Genomic DNA, 26,802 nt, shown 5'->3' with positions numbered 1-26,802 from the left:
AGACTACATCATATTAGTAAAATGCAAACAATGACGATGACTCTGAGTTCTAAGCGACAAAAATTTAAAAAACTTATACAACATAAAGGATTCTAGGTTTAAGAAAAATAGTTAAAAAAAACCGACTGCAAACTGAAAAGAGATAAACAGAGGGGATAGGAAGTGTCCATTCATACGATTATCTTACGAATATATTTTTTTATTATTCTACCGATTTTTTGTTTTATTTTTAGTAAATTTATTTAAAACTATAAACAGGTTTTTATTTTCACATACCCATTTTACCTATATTAAATTAATTGTTTAATAAAAATTTTAGGGACTTTTTTTAAAAGGTGTCAACACTTCACTCACTCACACATCTTTAAAAAAGTGGCTTCAGTTTTCTGTTCTAGGTGCGTTATCTACCCTTTTTTACTTGATCTATGTCTGAACCTAACTTAAAAATTTGACCGTTTATTGGCATAATTTCGTTACAAAATTAATTCGACCGCTCTTAATCAGCCTTAATGAATCTAATATGTGTGTATATTTAAGCCAATTAATATGCCAATTAATTAATATAAATAATTCAAAAAGTAGGTCATTTAGCATGCTTTTTTTCGTCAGGTATAATTCAAAGATTTTTAGATATCATTTTATATATTTTAGAGATTATATCGACACCAACAATTTATACTACGCCAACTCGAATTTTCGATAAGTTTTTTTTTTAATGCGAACTTGATAACATGTGTTTTTATATTTAATAAAAAAATTGTGAAATTGCAATGAATAAATTAACTATTAAAGATACCAAATTTCAAAAAAGTTTCGTAATTAATATAAAAGGTCTATTGTAAAGTTCACCTATATGAGTTAGCTTAGTATAAATTGCTGGTATGTACGATTTTATTTTTGTGCTACATACATTAGGAATTCTAAACATTTTTGAATATCGTATCAAAAATTGACCGTTCCAGCGGGGATCGAACCTGCGTCTCCGACTGACCGTGGCGTTCTGATCATGCTCTGGCATGATGATTGTATTTTCGGTTTAAGCGAACCGTGGAACCATATCAAATTTTTTCGATCTAACGGGTACATCGTTCCATAGCTTAATTGGCTAGAGCACCGACACGGTCAGTCGGAGACGCAGGTTCGATCCTCGCTGGAATGGTCAATTTTTGATATGATATTCAAAAATGTATAAATTGCTGGTGCCAATATTTTAGATAGCATTAGTTACAGTTCAAGCTGTTATCAATTTACAAACAAGTAAATAAAACAAACAAATCACTAGACCATTTTATTAAATTAAATAAAAAAAAAAAAACTCAATTATATAAATTATGTGCGTTTTGATATGAAGTGTTTAAAAATAATACATACATAAGTTTAATAAATTATAATAAAGTGGTTCGGTTTTATATGGACATTATTAAGTACAACTACTACGAAATAAACATGTAATATAATTAAAAGAAAATTTTAGCTGATCTATAAAATTGTATAAGACTAAAAAGATCTATAAATGCAAAAATTCTAAATGAGTATACAGTAGAAAAAAATACATCCAAAGGAAAAAATATTTTTAGAGCTCATTTCGTTAAATTCCCTATCGTTTACATAATTTGATTAATCTTACGCCTATGGTAATAATTAGACAAGTACAAAATGATATTTTACTCTTAAAAAATATCTATCAGTAGCCTACAACTAAGGTCAGTTGTATAACACATGTTATTTATAATGTACACGCCGGCTAATTGTGTTATGAGTTTTAATTACTCTTGTATATTAGATTTAATTGATTACAGAAGTAACTGTATTCTTCGATAAAAAAATTAGCTTAACGACAATTATCATTTCACTACCCCACATAAACGGAGCTTTACAAACATCATGTAAATTGCAAATGCAATACTTTGCATCTTGATTATAAACATAGTGTGCTTTATATTAGTCTTAGTTTTGTAGCATCATTTAAATACAACATTTCGTGTCCTACTTTCACATACACGCACGTATATCCTATATTTGTGTATGGAAGAACTAAGCTAAAGGCTAATGTTACATTTTCGATATGTTCATTAAATTATATGATAACATAAACATTTTCAAACAATGGCACGCATTTAGCCAACACACATATAGAACTGTTTTTGGTCTAGTCTTAAATATATATTTAAATATTATTGTTTTATGATCGCCTTCGATTAGCTTACTTCATACTATATTTTATTTGTTTTAGTGGCGCACGATTGCGAATTAAAATATTTGTATAACGGCGCCGTAAAACTAATGTAACATCACCTACTTCAACAATAACATTCTAATGTAGCGTTTACCGTGAAGTACAATTTTACATTTCAACATCATAACCATACGCATACAACTACCCACAACTACTTCGTGACGTAACTTACAATACAAGAAATTCGTAGTCACATTTAATTGTGCACAATTCCTTTTTAGTCGATATGAGGTTCGTTTACGTTATCTTACATTTATAATAATTTTCGTAATAAATGCATTCATAACATTAATTTTCGTAAATGCTCGTTTTAAAATACTATATTATATAAAAAAAAAATCTAATAAATTTACGAAAATAATAACCGAATAGCTGTAAACGAATGGGTCGACTAGTTTTCTTATAAACAAAAATTTGAGAAACAATATTTAGACCCGCTTGACGCGTTACGTATATAGACAAGCTAGGCTGATTTACGATGTACGGAAAGTCAAATCTTGATGACTATTAAATGTGTATTTTTACGAATATGTAAAATTTCAGACATGATCAGACCTCTGAACTTACTAGCTTCGTCTATAGCTACGCATTGTAAACGGGTTTCTATACTACTGGACGTAGATAATTTTAGGGTGGGACGTACGGGGGAGGTTTTCTGTAAGTTGGGGTGGCTTTAGGGCGCGGAGGGGTGCGGGAGGCGGCGAAGGGGGGCGGGGGGCGGTAGGGAGCGTCTTCTCCTGACCGATATTCCGGAGCAGGGGGTAGTAGGGGGGGCTTTTCCTCTCTCATGATAACGGGACTCTTATCTGCGGGTTCTGCGTCCGCTCTTTCCTCGAGTTCGTCTTGGAAAATCACTGGAATTCCTTTCGAGCGGAACGCTTGTCGCTCCTCTTCATCACCAACGCTCATTTTACCTGTTGTGAATTAAATTTTTTTTGGTATTACAGTTCTTTATAAAATAAGTGTTTTTCTAGACAACGCGTTAACTGCTTGCGGACATTTTCTAGCATTTTTGTGCGAGTGCAAGTATAAGACAGATATGTGCTGAGTAATTATTATTTTTATAAGCGAACATTGAATCTATGAGCGAGGTCTAAAAAATAAACAAAACAATTACAATATTCTATATCATTTCAAGTGCTCTAAATTATTAATTAATAAATCACCTTTTTCGTGTCAAGAATTCGCATCCGCTATAGTTAAAATACTCGTTAATAACTGATCAATATCAAATATATATTTAGCGAATTAACTATGTAATATCCAATATGCTTCAAAATAGTAATATTAGTACTGAATTATTTATACTATTTTTCTACTAACTCAAATAATTTAACAAAAAATTTAAATGAAAATATTATGCAATACAATTTTTAATGTAAACACATTTTAATATACTACAAAACCACACTATTTTAATTAAAACATTTATTTACTAATTAGTCAGAAATTCTTACCAGTTCGCCGTCTCCTATAGAGAACACACGCAATAATGCCTGCGACGACAATCATACACACTATGACAACGGCCGGTATCACGAACGTCACCAAGTAATCAGAATATTCAGGACTGGCGTTCGTTGCCTTATTTTGCATATTAGTACCCGGTTGGATCGGAGCCAATGTCTTCGTCGTTTTGGTATGTTGATCGGCACAAAGTCCTAGCGGAATGAGACGAATGGACATAACTTTAAGGTCTTTATCGAATATTTGGTCAACGTGTTCTTTGAGGTTGCCGCCGATGGCTCCGCGTTCGTCAACGATGATCATTTTACGTAATTCCTCGATTTCTCGTTTCGGACATCTGTCCATTGGCAAACTTGTATTGTACCTGAAAAATTTAAACTTAAACATATTATTTCAGTTTGTTAAGATATTTTTATATTTGACTTTATTTTTATATTGCCAATACTAAAAGAAGGTCGATGAGTCACGACGAATCACGTGATAGTGGAATGGTCAAAAGTAATGACAATTATGTAATAATTTACACGATGATATAATACTCAATTAAATTAGAGGTAGGTCTAGTATGTAAGGAACTAGTCTGAAAAATATTTTCTCTATTTTCTCTATTCTCTACTTTTACATGAAAATTTATATGAAATTCACTCGATGGCTTTACGTTTATTACCGAAGCCTTTGGGGAAACGTTATTTTCACTTTTCGATAACTACATACAACAACAAACAGATACTGACCAAATAATCGTGGTGGGGTTGTCAGTGATACTCTGTATCCGGATATTATCGGTCTCCTTCTGCCCGAAGAGAGCGGCCAGTTTTTCGACAACCTTTCGCTTGTTACTGGCACTGTCCGCTAGATGGGGCGAGGGGTCCATTGTCATCTGAAACTCGACCGTCGGCCGGATTGTTGGCGCCTTCGCGACTTCCACTATCAGGCTGTCGTAGGCACTCTTCTTGCTAGAGTCCTCAGCGATCTGAAATAACATTGATTTATAGCCTGATGCGGTTTATAATTCCACTGATAGGCATGGGTCCCTTTCTCCCAGAAAGGAATAGGTTTAGAGCTTAAGCCACTAGATTTTGCGGTTTGATAAGTAATTTCCCTACTAACAGTAACAATCGCTTTTAGGTGTCTATGAAAAAAAAAAATCTTTGCCGTCTACACGCATCACTAAATCAGAACAACAGACACGAGAAATTGCATAAGAAGACGTATGTATGTATACGTATTTGTTCAAATTGCCTTATTGATGATAAACTGATAAAAGTAAAGGAATTTAATGTAAAGCACAAAATAAAAAAATTCTTACCAGCTGATAATGTACACTCTTTTCATCGTTAGACGTGGGTAAACCGTAGAACTCTTGGTTTCGTGCATCAAATTGTAACCAATGGTTTGGTGGAATTTCAGAGCGGTCACTAAACCTAAGAGACAATTGCAAGTTGCGGGTACCGCCATCTTCTGGGTCGAAGAATGTATCCTGAAAATGAAAATATACAATAATGTGTAAGTAATGTTGTAGATAAGAAGTTTATTTTTGTTTTCAAATAACTATGTATAACATTTGAAACTTCTCGCATTCGAAGATGAAGCGGAACTCGTACTATTCGGACGACAACTATACGGTTCATGTGGTTGCCTGATTGCGCGTGACGGGCGGGTAGGTGTAGGTGTCGGTGTCGGTGTCGGGCGCGACTCACCTCGGGCACCTTGTAGACGAGCAGGTGTCCGACGGTGGCGGTGAGGTGGTCGACCTGGTTGCGCGTGACGGGCGGGTAGGTGTCGGTGTAGGTGTAGGTGTAGGTGTCGGTGTCGGGCGCGACTCACCTCGGGCACCTTGTAGACGAGCAGGTGTCCGACGGTGGCGGTGAGGTGGTCGACCTGGTTGCGCGTGACGGGCGGGTAGGTGTCGGTGTAGGTGTAGGTGTAGGTGTCGGTGTCGGGCGCGACTCACCTCGGGCAACTTGTAGACGAGCAGGTGTCCGACGGTGGCGGTGAGGTGGTCGACCTGGTTGCGTGTAACGGGCGGGTAGGTGTCGGTGTAGGTGTAGGTGTCGGTGTCGGGCGCGACTCACCTCGGGCACCTTGTAGACGAGCAGGTGTCCGACGGTGGCGGTGAGGTGGTCGACCTGGTTGCGCGTGACGGGCGGGTAGATGTCGGTGTCGGTGTAGGTGTAGGTGTCGGTGTCGGGCGCGACTCACCTCGGGCACCTTGTAGACGAGCAGGTGTCCGACGGTGGCGGTGAGGTGGTCGACCTGGTTGCGCGTGACGGGCGGGTAGGTGTCGGTGTAGGTGTAGGTGTCGGTGTCGGTGTCGGGCGCGACTCACCTCGGGCACCTTGTAGACGAGCAGGTGTCCGACGGTGGCGGTGAGGTGGTCGACCTGGTTGCGCGTGACGGGCGGGTAGGTGTCGGTGTAGGTGTAGGTGTAGGTGTCGGTGTCGGGCGCGACTCACCTCGGGCACCTTGTAGACGAGCAGGTGTCCGACGGTGGCGGTGAGGTGGTCGACCTGGTTGCGCGTGACGGGCGGGTAGGTGTCGGTGTAGGTGTAGGTGTCGGTGTCGGGCGCGACTCACCTCGGGCACCTTGTAGACGAGCAGGTGTCCGACGGTGGCGGTGAGGTGGTCGACCTGGTTGCGCGTGACGGGCGGGTAGGTGTCGGTGTAGGTGTAGGTGTCGGTGTCGGTGTCGGGCGCGACTCACCTCGGGCACCTTGTAGACGAGCAGGTGTCCGACGGTGGCGGTGAGGTGGTCGACCTGGTTGCGCGTGACGGGCGGGTAGGTGTCGGTGTAGGTGTAGGTGTCGGTGTCGGGCGCGACTCACCTCGGGCACCTTGTAGACGAGCAGGTGTCCGACGGTGGCGGTGAGGTGGTCGACCTGGTTGCGCGTGACGGGCGGGTAGGTGTCGGTGTAGGTGTAGGTGTCGGTGTCGGTGTCGGGCGCGACTCACCTCGGGCACCTTGTAGACGAGCAGGTGTCCGACGGTGGCGGTGAGGTGGTCGACCTGGTTGCGCGTGACGGGCGGGTAGGTGTTGGGCGCGCGCGTGGCGGTGGGCGGCGCGCAGCGGCCGGCGCCGCGCCACCACACTGCCCCCACTTTCAGCTCCGGCGACATGGCACGCGCTAGTCCAGCTGATGGAGCTCCGGGCTCCGACTCAGATTCCATTATCTGTAGATCAATTCAAATGTTTTCAGCACAATTCCAAAGTGTCGGCTCACTTTTATGGAGGTAGGGCATAGCATGAAATATATTAGTCAAAATTTGAAGTAGCCCGACTGGGATGTTCTTCAAAACTTACAGAAGATCATAGCTAATTAATACTGCTCAGAAGCAGTGTTGTGTTCCTGTGGTGAGTTAGGTAGAGCTTTTAGGGAAGGTCGGGGGTAGGATCGGCAACGCGCTTGCCATGCTTCTGGTGTTGCAGGCGTCTATTGGCTACCCTTAAAGCTTACAATAAGTTGAACCGTACACTTTATTGCCTACCTAGTTGTATAAAAAACCACCTCACTCCACTTTCATTCGCATTTTACCATAAAAAAATAAACCCACCTTCATAAGCCTGTTGATATCATCCATAGGACACGCAGGATCTTTAGGCAGGGTATCGTTGGTCCAAACAAACTCGTAAAGATCACCCTTTTGCGTCGCATTTAACACCGTCAAGTGATCCATATCCGTATCTCTAAAGAGGTTGACGATTCCTTCTAAAGCTCGTATTTGCCAGTCGATGGCATTCTTGAATTCTTTTAGGAGCTTTATTTCCATGATGAACTGATGGTTGATGGTGCGTCCGCTCTTGTGCTGTTGCACTGTGATATCTAGCGGTCCTCGAGCGACGAGACCTTCGCTGTCCCGGGCTTCTACTATGAAGTTCCAGCGAGACACGTGCGCTTCGAGAGGTCTAAGATAGTCAAATGGTAATTTAGTAAGTTATACATCCTGATTCAAAATAAAAAAAATCACTTTATTCAAATAGGCTTCAAAAGCATCCTTGGATCTTCATTTTACAAATTAAAATTATATTTGTCTTGATAAACTAATCTATCTATCTATACATATATAAAAGCGAAAGGTCACTCATCACGAAATCTCCGAAACTATAACACCTACAAACTTGAAATTTGGCAAGTAGGCTCTTTATAAGACATACACATCCGCTAAGAACGGATTTTACGAAACTCGACCCCTAAGAGGGTAAAATGGGGGTTGGAAGTTTGTATGAAAGTCCCATGTTTTTGAAGTAAGAGACTTGAAATTTAAAATGTATGTTTAATAGATGGTGAGAAGGTGTCCAAATAATGTATCTTTAGAAATCAACTCCCTTTTGGGGTTAAAACGGGGGATAGTAGGTTGACTCACTGATCACGAAATCTCCGAAACTATAACATCTGCAAACTTGAAACTTGGCAATTAGGTTTCTTATAGGGTGTAGACATCCCCTAAGAACGAATTTTATGATACTCGATCCCTAAGGGATAAAACGGGGGTTGGAAGTTTGTATGAAAGTCCAATGTTTTTGAAGTAAGAGACTTGAAGTCTAAAATGTATGCACTATAGATGGTGAGGAGGTGTCTAAATAATGCATCTCTAGAAATCTATATATATAAAAGAGAAAGGTCACTAACTCACTCATTACGAGAACTCAAAAACCGCTGGATGGTCCATCCATCCAGGATGGATAAAGATGAAATTTAGCAGAGAGGAAGATTATAGTTAGTAGACGTCCGCTAAGAACGGATTTTGCGATATTCCACCGCTAAGGGAGTTTAATTGGGGTTGATAATTTGTATGAAACATACAGCAGTTATAAGTTCGCCTGATAGGTTATTTATACTGCAGCCTGAAAATAAAACTAAAAATGTGGTGTATAGAGAGGTTTTATAAAAACAACTATTAAATTATACTAAATCGTGCCTTTTAAAAAGTTACTGAGTGTAATAATCATTTCAAGAGACTGAAATAAAAAAATAATTTGCGTTAAACATCTTGATAGAATGCATTTCTTCATAACCACGCGGACGTAGTCGCGGGCAACAGTTAGTGTATTATAGAACAAAGTCCCCAAAAGTGTATGTGATCGATTCCCTCAAAATCTACTGAACGGATTTTCATGCGGTTTCACCAATGGAGAGAAGGCTTCAAGAGGAAGGTTTACGGAACGGTTAAGCCGATTTTGATGAGAGTTTCTCTGTAAGTTTGCCGGGAAAACTTTGTGACACACTGATTTCAACGCGGGCGAAGCCGCGGGCACAGCTAGTTATAATTAAAAGTGAAGTTACCACCGATTCGCAATGTAGATTCTTTAGAGAAGAATCGGTAAGGAACTTTGCAGTTATTCTATTTTTCAAAAACTGCGTTTTATTATTCATAAACATTGGTAAAACTTGTTGAATGGGTAATTTGTTTTTACAACTGAACTGTGAATGGGTAAATAATAAGTTATATAAATTCGTCTAGGATATGGAACTCAAACTACTATCATCCAAACTAACTCATCATACTCACTATATCATCCGAACTATAGTTCGCGTCATGTAAAAAGAACGCTGGCCTTGAAGCTGCGCAAAAGCGATTTATCGGTCTATTTGGTGGTATGAGGTAGGGGACGGGAGTGTTTATCACGTGTCGCATGCTTGCCGGTGTGCTATTGGTTGGACAGTTCGACGTCGACTCAAAGTACTATCGCGTACAAAAGTTTTAAATTACGAATTAGTTGTACATAGAGAAGTGAGAAAAATTATTTATAACATATAATTCGCGTCACGTAAAAAGAACGCTGGCTATCAAAATGCGCAAAGGTGATTTACAGTGTTTCCAACTCTTGAAAAAACTTTTTCGTAGTGTCCATTTTTTGGAACAGTCTTATTTGGTAAACAAACCGCTGTCAATTATAATTCACGTTTTTTCCGCATTTATCATTCACTTTCACAACACCTTAGCATACGGACACTAGTAAAACTCTATTTACTATTTATTTCACTAAAAACAAATATCAATTTATCATTTTAAACATATAAAAACTATTAAAATACGAATATCGAGAGTACAGATAATTAATATTTTTGAATACGACATTTCAATGACTAAAAAATTTGTGATTGCTTTTGTTTAAAAAAAAAAAAAAAAATTTGTAAAGTGATAATTATTATATTTATTTAGTCCGAATTATTCGTACTGGTATTTTTATTATTTTTAATGTATCTACCAATAAGCAATATAGAAAGCCACGAGTGTAAGCCTAATTAAAAGATAAAACAGTAGTACTTTTGTGCGCGAGTATACCCACGCGCAAACGCACCCCCTCCATTTTCCTTCAGCGTTCTTTTTACATGACGCGAACTATATTTGCAAACGCCAACGGTTCAATATTTTGAGCCTCAATTAGGGTACTTACGAGCCTTAATTTCGGTTGTGAAAAATAAATTATAAAATTTAATAAAGATTAAAATTTATGTAGAAATACACTTAAATATTCTGATTTGGAATCATAAAAGCACATTATTGTTTTATTATATTGAAATTAAAAGTCGTATATTTTAATCTGTATGTCACGTGACCTCCATCAACATTAACTTCAAGGAGTAATATTATAGGCAGTTGTGCTCTTTTGTTAGTGCATTTCATTTGTAGCTATTTATTTATTCAAATGCAAAAAGGTTTTCTAAAAGCAGATAGTACGAATCTGCAGCTAGACACTACACACCAACGATAGCTATCGTAATTCATTATTTTACATAACGTATTGAACGAGTTCGGTCTTACATACGTCATACACGACTTTTGTTATTTACCATATTACGTCACCAAAATGGCTGATAGCGTTTTCGCGGAAATAAAAAAAGGTTTAAAATGTAATTTAATTTTATGGCATGCAAGCGTGTTTATTTCGCCAAAATATTTTTTTTGTGGCTTTTTATTGGAAAATCAACATTTGGAAGTACTTTTTCAAACGTAGTGGAATACCCTATTGCAACCAATATTTAGCCATACTTCACCACACTCAGCTCACACTGCTCCCTTATCAATCTTTTTTTAACTAAAATATTAGCAGAATATCTATACAAATAAATAAAATTAGAGTGTCTGTTTGTAAAATTAAAATAATAGCTTTTCACAAAATGCATATGGATGTTTACATGGTACATATATATCAAAATAACATTTTTTGTCTGTCTGACTGTCTGTGTGTCCCGGCTAATCTCTGAAACGGCTGGGCCGATTTTGAGGGGACTTTCACTGATATATAGCTGATATAAGGAGTAATTTAGGCTACTTTTATTTTAGACATTTATTTATTTTATAAATCTGCGAACTGAACAATAACTTTTTTGTTAAATTCCACGCGGAGGAAGTCGCGGATACAGCTAGTAATAAATAAAATGAGCTCTACCTTGAAAACGTCTCAAAAAAATTAACAACAATATAAGAAAGTTTCTTAAATACTTACAATCCATAGACTTCAAGTTCAGTGGGAATAAACTGTATCCAAGATTCTAGACTGAGTGGGACATTTTCAGCTTCATACATTGTGAAAGTGAGATTGCTTCCTTCTTCTGGATCGGTGAAGAGATCTGATGGTATGATGTATCTAGAAAATGAAATTACGTTGTATTTTGAGCTTTATCTATACTAATATTATAAAGCTGAAAAGTTTGTTTGTTTGCTTAAACGCGCTAATCTCAGGAACTGCTGGCTCCAATTGAAAAATTCTTCTTGTGTTGGTTAGCAGATTCATAGAAGAAGGCTATTTTTCTCAAATTAATCGTGTGAAACCGCAGGGCACAGCTAGTTATTTTAATATAATGGAGAATCTGATATGACGCTTGTTGACGATTTTCTGTCAAATAGCGACTGTACTGCCAGTTAAAGAGTCTATGGACTCTCAGTTATTTTGTAAGTAAGGGTATTCACACATATTAGCACCAGATTTTTTCAGGATTTTACTGAATTTTGACACTAGGTAACTAGTTTGGGAGCATTAAGAGGTAAGGGTACCTGAGAGATTTTTGAAAAATAGGTATTTGAATAAAATGTTCCTGTCTCGCTTTATGCTACCGCCGCGCCCTGAGACAAGAAAGGGACAACTGCAAATCAGGCATAGGTAGATAATTATTGACCAAAAGAGCATTTCGTAGTTGACTATTTTATTCCAAAAACATGGCGCATTTTTTTATTTAACTAAAAAAACGCCAAAAATGGCGTGAACTCGTGTGTTTTGCCCATAGTCACCACGCTGGGCAGGCGGGTTGGTGACCGCAGGGCTGGCTTTGTCGCACCGAAGACGCTGCTGCCCGTTTTCGGCCTGAGTATTTCAAAGCCAGCAGTTTGATGGTTATCCCGCCATCGGTCGGCTTTTTAAGTTCCAAGGTAGTAGTGGAACTGTATTATCCCTTAGTCGCCTCTTACGACACCCACGGGAAGAGAGGGGGGTGGCTATATTCTTTGATGCCGTAATCACACAGCATGTTTGTTGTTTCATGTTAAAAAAATATTTGATCTAGTATCATTATCCAAGGAGAAAACAGTCGACTACGTTTGTATGGAGAAAGAGCCGGTGTCCTTTCCCCTTAAATAACTTTTTTGCGATCCTTTTGGGTTTTCTATTGATGTCAAATTTCTTCCGAAGACTCACCTAAAGGCCTTGCCAGCGGTGATGGCTAGTTTCTTCATGTGGTGTTTGAGGATGGGAGGCTGATTGACTGGCATCAAGAAGGGAACGGTTTCTGTTGTCTTACCGATGATCGTGCTCGATCGTTCCGTCGACGTCAAAATTTCCTGAAACATTTAGCGTTTTCTAATGAAATAATAGCATAAATATGTAAAATACATGCGAAATTGATTTCAAGTTTTAGTTTTTAACGATTGACAGCTACTTTATCTACGTTCTAATACTACGCGTTAAATTGTGATTTATTAATTTTGTGGTTGTAATGTTTATAAATTATAACTGATGGAATTTCCAAAACAGCTTTTTTAAATTTTATAGCAAGTATAAAAATCGTATTTGGTGTTATTGAAGCTGAATTTCTATGTTGACGCTATTTTGCACTATTACTCTTAGTAGTTCTAATTTTACTAATACTTACTCATATTTACTAATATTTACTGTATGAAAATAGTAAAAACATTAATTATCCTTACGTTTAAAATCTAAAATGAAAAGATACATTTCTTAGAAACGAAGAATTAAATTCATAATAGTGTACAAAAATTCCTATGTTATAATTTGGAATTTGGAAATTTTTTACCTCAGGTTAAAATCAGTATTTTTAAGGCCAAACCCATAGACAAATGAAGCGGAATCCAGTTCAATTTATATAAATAGTAATTAAAATATATGTATAAATTTACAGTATTTACAGTTTATTCGAAATCAGTTAAATTAAAAATTGTTCCTAGAAAAAAAAAAAAAAAAAAACTTTTCAATTTAATAACAGCCTTTAAAAAACTGTCCGTTGCATGCAGTAAAACCATATCTCCACAGACCTGCTTGGTTACTTCCTGTGTAGTAATTTCGGGCGTGGGAGTTGTAGTTAATATTGTTGTTGGAGCCGTCACAATTGTTGTCGGAACCGCCGTTGTGGGAACCGGTGTCGTCGTTGTCGTTGTTGAAGTTGAAGTCGTTTCAGTCGTAGTCGACGTCGATGTGGTAGTGCTTGAAGTAGTCGATGGTGTTGTCATCGGTTCTGATACGGTTTCCTCGGTCGATGATGATGGTGATGTCGGTGGTTCAGACGACACAGATGGAAGTTCGTTCGATGCGCGTATTATAACGGTTTGCTGAAAGTGCCATGCGGACGCTCACAACGTGATGTGGTTTATGGATGTAGAGGCAAATTAAGGTGATGAAGAATTTACCATTCAGGCCAAACTTCATGTTCTAGTAACTACTTCAACATATTAATACTACTATGTATTTCATAATACTAATTAGTGATCATTTGCCTTTACTTCCTTTATATTAGTCGAATGTATATACAGTTAAAAATTACAATGTGATTTGAAATGGGCGTCCGTTTCTATTCTAACCCATGTTAAGAAAATCCACACCAAAACAAGACAGATGAATTAGTGTCTTTATCGACGTCTACAAAACGTGAGGTTAGATTTAAATTGTGATATTATTTATTAGAATTTTTATGGTAGTTTTACATACCATTTCAGGTTCAGTAGATGTGGTGATTTCTTCTGGTACAATGACGATTGGAGCATGTTCTTCTACTAGGTGTCGAGAATCTCCTGGTTCCTTAGAATATTTGACGTTAGTCGTCTCAGAAACGGATTCTGGGTACGCACTTATTTCAACCTTAGGTTCCTGCGCAAAAATAAATATATTTAGTATTTAGTTAGCGTAATAACTTTTGCAAAATAATTGCTGCGTGTTAATAATAAAATCTACGGTGTCTAAATTTTGTTAAACTTCGGAAGTACTACCGGAGTATATAACAAATTACAAATGCTTTTGTCTAATCTAATTTAATGCAAATATATTTGGCAGAATTTGTACGTAAGTATGTAAAATTTGTAAAAGTGTATAGGAAAATTCAAAACAAAAAATAATCAGAAATTACTTTAGTATTGGATTAAGAAGCATTATGTTAAAACAAAAATCACTAGTACTATTTTCTATTACTACTCACGAGCATAATAGTCATGCTTAAATTAAACGTAACTTTCTGTCACCTTTTTATAACAGATAACCACTGAAATAAATTTCAGCATAATATTTATGGCGAAATATTGGTTCTTAATAATTTGATTTAGAAAGTTACCTCGATCGACACCACGCATTAGCCGTGCAAAGTGAAAGACAAAACGACACTAAACAAACCACCACACAAACGCACACTCAAGTTTGAAGACGAAAGAAAGGACATGAAAAAACATGCAAAGGAATTCTGGAGATTGGGTTACGACAAACCTCCGTAGTATACGTATTAGTAGAGGCGGAGTCGGGATTCTCCGTGCGCGTATTATCCTCTGTGGGAAGCGTCGTAGCTTGCGAGGGGGTCGGTTCGGTGGGCACGGGGGGAGAGAATGGCGGGGTTGAAGGGGGAGGAGGAGGTAGGGGGGTCGTCGTCGGCGGGTCGGTGAGCTCGGTCTGAAACGTGTCGGTGGTGGTGTGTGGCGCGAAGTCGGGCTGGCCGTGGTGGTGGCGGTGTGGGTGCGGGGGGTTGGGGGGGTCCACCTGCCGCCGCGCGGTACAACACTACGTTAGTACTGCCACCCAGTTCTCATACTAGCAGTGTTATCGACGTGTCGATTATCGACAAACTTGATAACACTACTAATATTGCAATAAACCACTCTGAGTAACAAGTTAGTCATGATTTTTGATGAGTGTTAATGTTCAAAATAGAGAATGTATGAATGAATAAATAAATAATAATTAATTCGGAATGAAAAATATACCTAGTAAAGTATTGATTGATTGATTTTTGAATTTGTATGAATGTAGACTAAGCCTGTACTTTTTATAGTACTTATTTAGATTAAAAATATTTTCATCGTTTTAATAAGGTATTTTTCAGTTTTTATCAGAGACAGTATTATTAAAGAATGAAATTTTGTTTAAAATGGAAAGTCAAGAGTTGGTTGTAGAAATTAAAGAAAATTTCATGCAGTGGTTTCCGAATATTTGCTACATACAATAAGGCAGTGATTTGACACAGTGCAAGACTTTAGTTCCAAATTCAATTCTTTTAAAATTAATATGTAACAATAATAACAAGTGTCAAACTTTTATCACGTTCTCTTATTTCTTTTTTTGAGTAATAATAGGCAATCTAAGGAGATATTTATTTTATCTTAAATTCTTTAAAAACAAATAAGCTAGGTAAGTGCAATTTTTTTAATATTACTGATATAAAAAAAATAGCTTTTTTAACATAAATGAATTTGCTTTTTCCCAATTTTTGCAGACATTAGGATCTGTTGTTTTTTATCACAAATTAAACATTCTTATAATAAAATTTATTGGTATTCATGACTTCAGCCTAATACAATCCATTGTGGGATATAGGCCTCCACAAGTACGCGCTAAAAATGGCGTGCGCTCACGTGTGTCTGCCCAAAACCAACACCAATATTGGTATGGTCCAAAATAAAAATATTTAACATTCAAGACACTTGACATTTATGCAAATACTACATCTATTAAATTGAAAATTTCCTACTAAATTAAACAAACTAATTATACCTGTTTTTAGGATAGTTGGAATAATTTTTGTAATTACTCATTGGAAACCACTTCTGACAGATTCGTAAATCTAAACTCGTTTTAAGAGTAATGAATCATAAGTATAGATTTGTTCCAATTACATCCTTATGAATTTTTCAATGAAATGAAGTTTTCGAGTATGAAATTAAACGATGAATGAATTTCCAATGAATAAATGAATGTAAAATATGATGATTTCAACAATGGACTATGCATGACAAATATGTATCATGACAACATTGCACATCTATGGTTAACTGTTTGGTTTATATAATCCAGCAAAGAATTAGTTTATGAAACCAAAATGTAAAGTAATTAGTAAGATAATTAGACTATAACTAGAGCATTTTTATATCTATCAAGTTATTTAAATTTATTATCTTTGCCAGAATATAAATTGATGGTACATGCAATATTGGAACATTCTTGAAAATCATATTGGTAAAGAAATGTTAAATAAAAAAGAAATATTTGATAATGGCAACATTTTCAAAAATAATCGAAGTATTTGATTATTGAATATGGAAAGACTTATGTATGTATATGATAATGGATAAAGCGTAAATGGAGGGTGATTTTGAAAACGTTATTTTTGATAATTATATCAATAAAAACATTTTTAAACATTTAGTTATAGAACAATAACACAGTTTTTAGAATCAATTAATAAACACAACATATTTAAGCAACCATTATTTACATCTATATCCATTGATTCCCATAAACATCGTATTTGGTCAATTTGCACATTGAAATAAAACAGTTAAAACATTATAAATTTTGTAGTATTTTTAAAAAATTTGCAAAAAATAACCACCGGTTACCTATTTTTTAAATAATAAAAAAAAAAAATCCTTTAAAATGCCTTACTACAAAAGTTGTTTCAACTATATATTTTGTTCTTGGAAATTTTGATGGACAATTTAATTTATAATAATGAGGGTGATTAGTCTATAAAACTACGGCACAACTTGTAGAAATAAGTATAGTAGTAGGGCAAAATCACAAAGGAGGGTTATGCAATTTATGACTACATAATTGTGTTTGCAGGCAAACGAAGAAAAACCGACTTCAATTATATTGACAAGTAATATAACGTAGGTAGACGAAAAAATAGTAAAGTAAATACGTATTATCAAAGATTACTCCAAAAGTTGTAATCAGATCTCGATGAACTTTAAATGTGACCACATGATAAACATCGGCTTTTGATTAAATTAAAAATCATTAAAATCGGTACAACCAGTAAAAAGCTATGCGGATTTTCGAGAGTTTCTCTCGATTTCTCTGGGATCCCATCATCAGATTCTGGTTTCCTTATCATGGTACCAAACTAGGGATATCTCCTTTCCAACAAAAAAAGAATTATCAAAATCGGTTTATAAACGACGTAGTTATCCCCGAACATACATAAACACAAATATATATATACGGTCGAATTGAGTAACCTCCTCCTTTTTTTGAAGTCGGTTAAAAATACAAGTATTCCGCATACATAAAAATTGATGGACATGTAAGATTGTCTCAGACAAGCTTGAAACAAAAGTTTAGGAAAAGTTTGTCTGTGTCACTTTAGGAAACACTGTCTAGTGTGTTTATTTCCTACAAAGCAAATTAATTAATTTTAGTCAATCAACAATATCACAGCAATTTTCAAAGTACCCGTTGGTTATTTCTTTTTAAAAGTTCAATGTTTATGCTAAAAAATATTGTTAATACATAAATTATAACAAAGCTGTGCAGTAAGTATGTACTCACGTTGTCGGGGCCCTCGTAATCTTCGTTGTCGTTTCCTTCATCGTACCCACTGTAGTCTGGCGCGTCGTCATCATCATATGTATCGTCGTAAGCTCCAGAACCTTCGTCGAGAGGCGTCTGGAAAGATAGTATAGGAAAAAAAATAAACAAATTAAATTATAAAAATACATATATTATCATCTATTGAGATTGGGCACAGCAGGATATATCCTGCTCAAAATCTAGTGCAACCCGTCTGTAGTACTACCTCAACTTTTCAGAAGACCACAGTTAAATAACAGTGCTCTCAAGTTGTGTTGTATCTTGAGATGCTTCTGGACTTGCAGGCGTCTATAGGCTACGGTAACCGCTTGCCATCAGGTGGCCATACGCTTGTTTGCCGTCCTAGTCGAATAAAAAATAAAGTTTTGCTGCATAGCTTCATAACTTAAGCAATTATGAGTTGTAGGACGTAAGGTGCGATTAGTAGTAGTCAGGACCAAACCGCTAAATTCAAAGACAAGAATTATATTTTTATTTATTATTATTTATTTTTTGAATCCTCCCTCGTCATTGTCACAGTTGTTCACATTTATGAGACCCCTCTACCGTGTGACGGCACATATTTTGTAATTTTACTCCCATGCATTTTTATTTATTAAATTAAAACATTAGTTTTGACATTATTTATATTTTTCATTTATCTAACAATTAGATATATTATATTTTGAAAAGTGATGTCATAAAATCATTGACCCCTCCCCGCCCCCTGTTACACAATGTCACACTTCGTCGACCACCTACGGGTGTAGGTTAGCCTTAACGTATGACGTAAATCATGGATGACCCTATTACCAAAAAATGTAACTGGCTTATATTACCTGTCTCTTATACCGTGGTAATGGTTTGACTCCGATCAATCTCCACCCAAGCACAGGCAGCCTTAGAATTTGATATAGAGTACCATCCCGAGATTGTTCTCTTAAACCAGCCACGAGTACTTTGTGCCGAGACCATAATTTTTCCCCGCAACCTACCTGTAATATTCAATAATTTTCAATATTATTACATATTTTATAGACTGAAAAAAAGTTTCAATTCGAAACAGCAGTTCCTGAGATTAGCGCGTTTAAACAAACAAACAAACTTTTTAGCTTTATAAATTAGTAAATATAAATTGCCATTTGAAATAGTTATTAAACTTTTATTAATATATATCTTACGTTCAAGTAGATAGCAGTGGTGGCTTCGCTTTTTCTTCTCTTCGTTGTTCCGGCTCCGCTCATAAGGACTGTGTGGGATAGTGCTGATTCCGCCTTGTAGGGCTCCATCCAAAACTCATCCTATTAAAATAAATTATCATGTTTAATAATAATAATAATAATATGTCTTTATTTGTCCTCATAAATACAAGACCAGGTGATTAAAATTACAAAATCTAATCAAATAAAAAATAATAATAATTATGAGGTGTCATGGGACACCAGGTAGGAGAGAAGTTCCTTCGGATAGTATAGAAGCGAGTGTTAGGGGGTCTTAGACCCTGGCCCCCGTGGACCAAAAATCGACGGACAGACGGGGCGGGTGGTTCGGTCGCCCGCCCTGTGGCGCGAAAGCGCGGTGTGCTGGCCGGGTTGTATTGGCTCCCTGGAGCTTGCTCGGTTGCTGGTGCAATCCGGCAGACCAGTTGCGTGAGGGCCGGGCTATGGAACCTTTAGCTCGGTTGTCGGTGCAGTCCGGCGGACCCGTGGGGTAGTTGCCGGGTCGCGTTGGACTCCCTGGAGCTTTGCTCGGTTGCTCGGTGCGATCCGGCGTTGGAGGTCGGGCGGGCCTGACCCCCAACACCGTACAGCCGGGCGTTGGAGATTAGGCCTGCCTGGCTTGGAGAGGGAACGCTCCTGGACATGTGTCCCCATTCTGCAGACGGTAGACTGGTCCGGTTGAGCGTCCCTTACGTGGGGTGGCCGGCTGGAGGGTCGGGGGAACTTCGGCTGGCTTGAGACCCCACGCGTCGTCGGGAGGGGTGGTCTTGTGGGTGCCGCCCCTCTCTGGTGCCGGGGCCTGGATATTTTCATGCGGGCCGGCCGCCGGGGCGGGGTGGTGCATGCTAACGCGACTCCATCTCGCCCCACTTAGGCGGACGTCTGCGCACACGTGGATGGTTTTTATTCAGTAAGAGTCTGACTCCCCTCCGGTGCCCCCTCGCCGGAGGGTGTCCATGAAGGATTTTTCCCACGTAAAAAAAAGGTTTTCCCGCCACGGTTCCTAATCGATACCGTAAAAAGAGCTCTTGCCACCAACGACGTTCCTGCTCTTATCGAGCCTACTGAAATTAGTTGCGATGATGGCAAGAGATCTGATGGATTGACGTTGGTTCCCTGGGAAAGGGGATGGGCGCTTTTGTGGGACGCAACCTGCGTTGACACACTTGTTCCGTCTCATGTCAGGGAAACCGCCTTAAAAGCGGGAGCTGCAGCGGAAAAAGCTGAAACGGCTAAACGGCACAAATATTCGTTACTAATTCCAAATTACATCTTTGTGCCGTTTGCAGTCGAAACACTTGGACCTTGGACTATCAGTGCTAAAAAATAAATAAATGAGATAACTCCTCGCCTTATTGCCTCCACTGGTGACAAGAGGGCTGGTGCATTTTTTGCATAGAGAATCGGCATAGCGATGCAACGGGGAAATGCTGCCAGCTTTCTTGGCACAATTCCACGAGGACATGATTTAAACCAAAACTATCTGTAAATATTTAGTTCTTAAGTTATGAATTGTAAATATGTATAATGTTTAATAAACTATTGTTATTTATAGGTAAATCAGTGACCAAATTATTTTATAACATGAAACAACAGTACGTATTTATACATAGAATAAACTATAGTTTCACTTCTTTAACTTCTTTTTATGAAAAGAAGTCCTAAAATAATAAAGAAAGCTAAATGATAACATCATTCTATTAATCACGGTTAAAACGTTTTTTTAAATAAAAAATTGCGTTCTTTAATTATTATTTAAAATACTAAATTATTCACCTAAACTATATAGTATTGACCTCTTCAAATAAATATGACTATACTTTTTAAAATATAGTTGTTATTTACAATATATTATATTTTTTAATAAATTCTTTAGAAGATTTAAAAAAAAATAATAATAAAAAAATCACAGACTAAGAATCAAGTCGAACCATTAAAACGAAAATCAACTTAGAGAACTACTTTTAACTGAGCAATTAAGTTATTATTGAGGAGTAAATTAGGTCTACCTTAGCTGTTCTTATTCGTTACCTGAAATAAAGAATTATTTATTTATTTAAAACTATTCCCTAAACCTCTTTTTTCTAAATTACACCCGTAGTACAAACAGGATGGATTGCTAGTGTAATAAGATATCGTCGGTTAAATAGAAAAATAACATTTCTCAAAACTTTCTAAAGGTACTGGAAAGAGTCTGTTACCAACATTATTTTTATATCGATAATAGACCCTTTATAAAATTCAACTTCAAGCTCACTAGATGACACCAGTGTTATTTCGGTACTCTGCGATCATCGCCATATTGATTGTAGAAAAACGTCGCTCTGCCATTTTATAAATATTTTTATTTTTTAAAATAACAGCGATATCTTAATCTTTATGTCAGTCAGTCAGTTCAGCCTATTGCAGTCGAGTGCTGGACATATTCCTCCCCAAGTTCGCACCAAATATTTCGGTTTTCCTCATCAATCTTTATGTAAACAACCTTTAAAATTATAATTATAACACTTACATGTAAATATAAAAATTATAAGAATAAATAAATTTTAATAAAAGTAAAAACTTTAAATCCTATAGGTGGGTGTCGTAAGAGGCGACTAAGGGATAACAAGATTCCACAACCATCTTGGAACTTAAGAAGCCGACCGATGGCGGGATAACCATCCAACTGCTGGCTTTGAAATACACAGGCCGAAGACGGGCAGCAGCGTCTTCAGTGCGACAAAGCCAGTACTGCGGTCACCAACCCGCCTGCCCAGCGTGGTGACTATGGGCAACACACATGAGTTCACGCATTTTTGGCGCGAACTTGTGGAGGCCTATGTCCAGCAGTGGACTGTATAGGCTGTAATGATGAAAAACTTTAAATGCGTGTATTGCAAAATTTGCTATGTTTGATTTATGTCACTTTTCTATTTAACCGACGATATATCCAAGCAAGAACTCGATTACGTTATAACGGGGTTCAGTAAAAGTTCGCCACGAAGGTTGTAATCTGTATAAGCATGCGACCTCTGCATGCGATTATTTGTATAATCACGAAAGTTAATAATGAGAAACGATACAATCTGCATTTTTTGAGGTTTTGACTCGGCTCCGTTTTAAGTAGGATTAAGACCTATTTAGCTTGTTTAGCAATGTGATAAGCTTTTAAGAAGATAAGGAGACATAAATGGGCATTTCTTATAAATCGTAAAGAAATACGTTTCGTAAAAAAAAATAAAATGATCGGAGATTGTCAATAATATATTTTTACCGTAAACCCACTTCACTTATGAACTGAGATTTTTAGGAAGGTACACTTTGTTTGGTCCCAATTAAGTTTAAAGGAATAGGGGAGGGAAAAATAGAATGTATCTTTTTTCGATCGAATTTTATTTTCTTTAAATGTTAGTATAGTTTAAACGTATTTTATTATAATAATTTTTACCACAAAGATCTAAATCAATCTTTTTGTTGAATAAAAGGGCGACAAACGTCACATAAATACAGATTAATTACAACTAACGAATGCACAACTATTTTCATAAACGTTATATCAAAATTAAGAAAATTTAAAGCATTAAGAACACTTGCGCGACCGGCCACACAATGACAAATAGTTTACTACGATAAGGCTTACGGTAAAGCTTTCCTACATCTGGCGTACTAACCATTTCTTAGTATAATTTGAATTTATTTATAATTTTGGGACGCTAAGGGTAGTAATTATACAACTGAGAAACATAAGATTCATCAACTTCACATAATGTATTAACCAATTAATGCATATTTAAAAAATAAAACAATAATGAATGAAGGTACATTTGCTACTATGAATCGGTTATATTGTTAAAAAAACATCTCCCGAGCGACTTAAAAAAAGGAGGAGATTACTCAAGTTGACCTTATATATATAGATATATAGCAATAATTTTTTAACGCTACTTTTTAAAAGAATATATGCATCACGCAAAGAAAAAAATCTGTATAATTAAATAAAAATTTGTTTTTATAGAATGGTTTGTTAATTTGCTTTGATTTTAATGTTAATCAATTATAACTTGACATTGATTTTGAGTGCTTTTATGCAGCAGTGATTGGTGAAAACTTTGCTGAATTTTGTATTATTCACATTGTTTGTTTTCAAAATAAAAATAAAGTTAAAAATAAAACAGAACAATAATAAGAACATATTGAGTTTAAAACAATATAACTTCTCTTGTATTACTAACATTTCTTGCCAAATGTACTCTATTTTTAATCAGGTCATGAACGCACGCACCCGTTGAAAATTATTTACTTAATCCGAACAAATATTTCCAAGATGTTGAAAATTATATGTTTTCTTTGAGGCAACGTGTTGTTCGTGCGCAAAAAAAAAATACAAATTAAAATTAACGACTCAACTGGAGGTCTTGAAAGTTTTTATCAATTGTCGCGTTCTAAAAGTAAGCAATTAATATAAATATTTTTTAATTTGTGATTTTGCCTACACGCATTGTGTGTTCTTTTTAATATTCAGATAAAAATTGAAAACATTTTACAATAGAATTAATACTTATTTTTAATTCTGAGTAAGATGGTGTAAATGTAAATATTTTGTTTAAATAGACAGAATTGTATTTTATCTAACTTTTATCTCCGAAACAATTATAAAAAAAAAATAATTAGTTAGGCTTTTTTTAAACATGATATATGAGAAAGCTCCTAAATCGATTTTTTTAACGTCGCTACAAAACTTAAACTAAAATTAGTTTATACCAGTAGAAGAACAATGGTCCCCTTTTACTCCTTGAAGTTCCATTTGTGATATCAACCCAGACGAGCTCAAATCGGTCTACCAATAACTAAATTCGAAGTACTTATCTAGAAACTTACTCCGTCAAGCGCCATAAAGCTGGCTAACTCCATGAGCGCTCGTATTCTCTGCCGGGGCGATATTTTGTGAAAGTTGCCATCTATTAGTATCACTAACACCAGTCTATTTTCGTTACGGACACATGTGCCGTACTTCGATTGTGGTTTCTCATCCGCTTTCTTCACCTGAAATTTATAAATATATTATGTATTTACGAAAATAAGAAATTATTTTTTTTTCGACTTCAAAGAAAGAAGGAGGTTTCTCAATTTGAAAGTGACAACGTAAATTCTTATAAGCTACAGCTTTCCGCTCTTAAACGTAGCGTAGGTCTGGAGTTACGGGCAAACAAACGAAAATCCTATTTTTATTTGTAATACGAGCAAATAGCATTACGCATTGATAATGACTTACTTCAATAGTGAAGGAATCAGTGGCGGTAAGTCCGTGCGTGCGACCGTGCGCTATCACAGTGAAGGTGTGCGCGCCCAGGTCTTGCTTCTGAGGCATTCCGCTGATCAAGCCGTGTTTAGTGTCCACGGCTAGCCAGCTCGGCATGCGGACGCCATCTTCACTTTTAACCTAAACAAATATGACACGCTACTTAAATGTTACAAGAAGCGTCTTTTTATCGACAAAACAGAAATCTCTTCTGATAACCTTACGAGTAGGTAACCTACCTCGTAATTGGTGGTAAAAATTTAAATAACATAGTTTTAATACAAGATGAACAGAAAAGCTTTTTAGGATTGGTTGTTTACCTAGTTCTCTAAAATATTATTTATATTTAAACCGTGGCGATTATTTTTATTTGTTAGCTGGTTTCGCCAGAGTCCCAGTTTGTGATAGATAAAAATAGGTTTGGCATATGAAATTATCAACATTTCGATCGTTTAAGATCATCACTTCAGCTTATCGCGGTCCACTGCTGGACATAGGCCTCCACAAATTCGCGTCAAAAATGGCGTGAACTCATGTTTTTTGCCAATAGTCACCGCGCTGGGCAGGCGGGTTGGCGACCGCAGGGCTGGCTTTGACGCACCGACGACGCTGCTGCCCGTCTTCGGCCTGTGTATTTCAAAACCAGCAGTTGGATGGTTAATCTGCCATCGGTCGGCTTTTTAAGGTCCAAGGAGATAGTGGAACTGTATGTTATCCCTTAGTCGCCTCTTATGGCACCCACGGGAAGATAGGGGGTGGCTATATTTTTTACTGCCATAACCACACAGCTTAAGATACTTAAAGGGATTTTTGATTACGTTTGTATTATCACTATTTATCCTCTATATAAATTAATGAATTATACGTGTGTAAAAATGATGAATGATTATTATGAAGTAAAAGTGTAAAAGTATAATAATTAACTTAATTAAGCCCACATATTTTACAATATATATTTCCGTGACACTTATTATGTGTTAATGATCAATTTGACGACGAAATGTTTGTTATTTGCGAAAGTATTGCTTTAACAATTTGTCGTATTTCGGTGAAAACAATCGCTATATAATCGTATTTAGTATTTGGGTTGGTTACAACAGTGAAACATTCATCGTGCTCGCACTCGTGATGCTATGTATTCGTTTCTAACGATACCCGGGTTCCCGGATTGATTTGATTAAACATAAGGTTGCCATCGCTTACTGAATTCTCTCATGAACTTATGATTGTCAAGTCTTTTAACTCTATTTGAAACAAATGCATCTGAAATCTTCTGGAGTACAACCATAAGTCTGCTTGACATACCAAAAAGTGAACAATTTTCATCGCTATTTATGACAATTAACATACTTAATATAATCGTTTAATAATATTCCCAGATTCCAGTTTTGCGTAACATATTAAAAGTGAAGACAATGTGCTAAATTTTCTTTTTTTGTCATGTTTGACCTCTAGTATATTTGGTCACTTGCCATCCCTGAATATGCCATTTATCTCTGGAGGATTGTGGGCTACATCTCCCATGAGGGCTAGTCGTGTTACTGTTTTCGCATCGAGAATTTCAGCGTTATGTATTAGTAAATTAAATGCACTAGTTTTTAGCCAGCTATGTATATCTAATCTCATCTATACTCGTACTTATTTCATTTTTGTTTGTGGTTACTTATATATTTTAATTACATTCGATCTTTTCTATTTATAAAAAAGGCTTATGGTGGTCTAAACTAGTATGATTTTGAATTATGAGAAAGTGTAAGACATTTGGGGAGTTTTTCTTGTTTCTCCTATTTTTGATAGATTTTTAAACAAAATAATATGTTTGTCAAACTGGAACATTTTTATATGTATAATATTTAAATTAGAATATGTAACGTAACTTTAATGTAGCACAAATAATCTATTCTTGAATGTTTTTCTATTTCTGAGATTTCATTAATTTATTGCGATATTTTAATTTTGTGTCTTCTATAAAAAATATTCCTAAATTCTGCAATACATAACCTGCAAATATTCTGTAAAAATGTAAAAAAAAAAATACGAACAAATGATGTGCTATGATTGGAAAAGAATAATGGACGTACCTTATATGCTAACACGTCCCCCGAAAAGGCCTGTTTAGGGATTTCCATTCTGAATAGGTGTCCCACGTAGGCCGATGTATCAGGTACACCCCATAACCTTCTTAGGCCGTTTTTTGCTATCTCTGAATGATTTGCTGTCAATTCCACCTGAAAACGGACAACATTTTTTACATCCTTTTCCATAAAAAGTACAAGTTAACAGAAAACATAATTTATATTCCAGACATAATTTCGGCTCGTTGTATAGAAACATTTACAGTTTTAAATTAATTCAATACAATGGTGATGTTATCATCGAATGTATTGTTTGCAAAACTTTTGATACAATATTACTCAGAATCGGTGCAGACCTGAAATTCTTCGTTGTTATCGAAGGCAAAGTCGTCGTCGTGCCTGCTAAGGGCCAGTGGACACAGAAGCAGCAGAGCGCACGCAACATAATGCGAGTATTCCATCTCGAAGGTAAAAAACCAATTGCGACTCCGTAGGTCGCGTCGCCCTCATAAAATCATTCT

The 26,802-nt window shown here is 36.6% G+C and overlaps 1 protein-coding gene across 1 annotated transcript; it reads right to left on the bottom strand.

Annotated features, from left to right (window-relative positions):
* Positions 1–1,372: 1,372 nt before the first annotated feature.
* LOC123661383 (dystroglycan 1) lies at positions 1,373–26,802 on the bottom strand. The gene is made up of 18 exons (XM_045596348.1): positions 26,638–26,802; positions 26,288–26,434; positions 24,180–24,347; positions 23,786–23,950; positions 18,887–19,006; positions 18,545–18,700; positions 17,685–17,801; positions 14,628–14,894; positions 13,863–14,021; positions 13,193–13,486; positions 12,339–12,481; positions 11,154–11,294; positions 7,256–7,607; positions 6,656–6,874; positions 5,013–5,183; positions 4,438–4,676; positions 3,694–4,067; positions 1,373–3,150 (listed from the first exon to the last, which is right to left on the bottom strand). The coding sequence occupies exons 1-18, from the start codon at positions 26,740–26,742 to the stop codon at positions 2,864–2,866; spliced, it is 3,624 nt and encodes a 1,207-aa protein (XP_045452304.1). The 5' UTR covers positions 26,743–26,802; the 3' UTR covers positions 1,373–2,863.

Source organism: Melitaea cinxia, chromosome 17 (assembly GCF_905220565.1).
Source record: "Melitaea cinxia chromosome 17, ilMelCinx1.1, whole genome shotgun sequence".
Lineage (NCBI taxonomy): Eukaryota > Metazoa > Arthropoda > Insecta > Lepidoptera > Nymphalidae > Melitaea > Melitaea cinxia.
The sequence above is the reverse complement of the archived record's forward strand: the minus strand, read 5'-3'. Positions and strand labels throughout refer to the sequence as shown.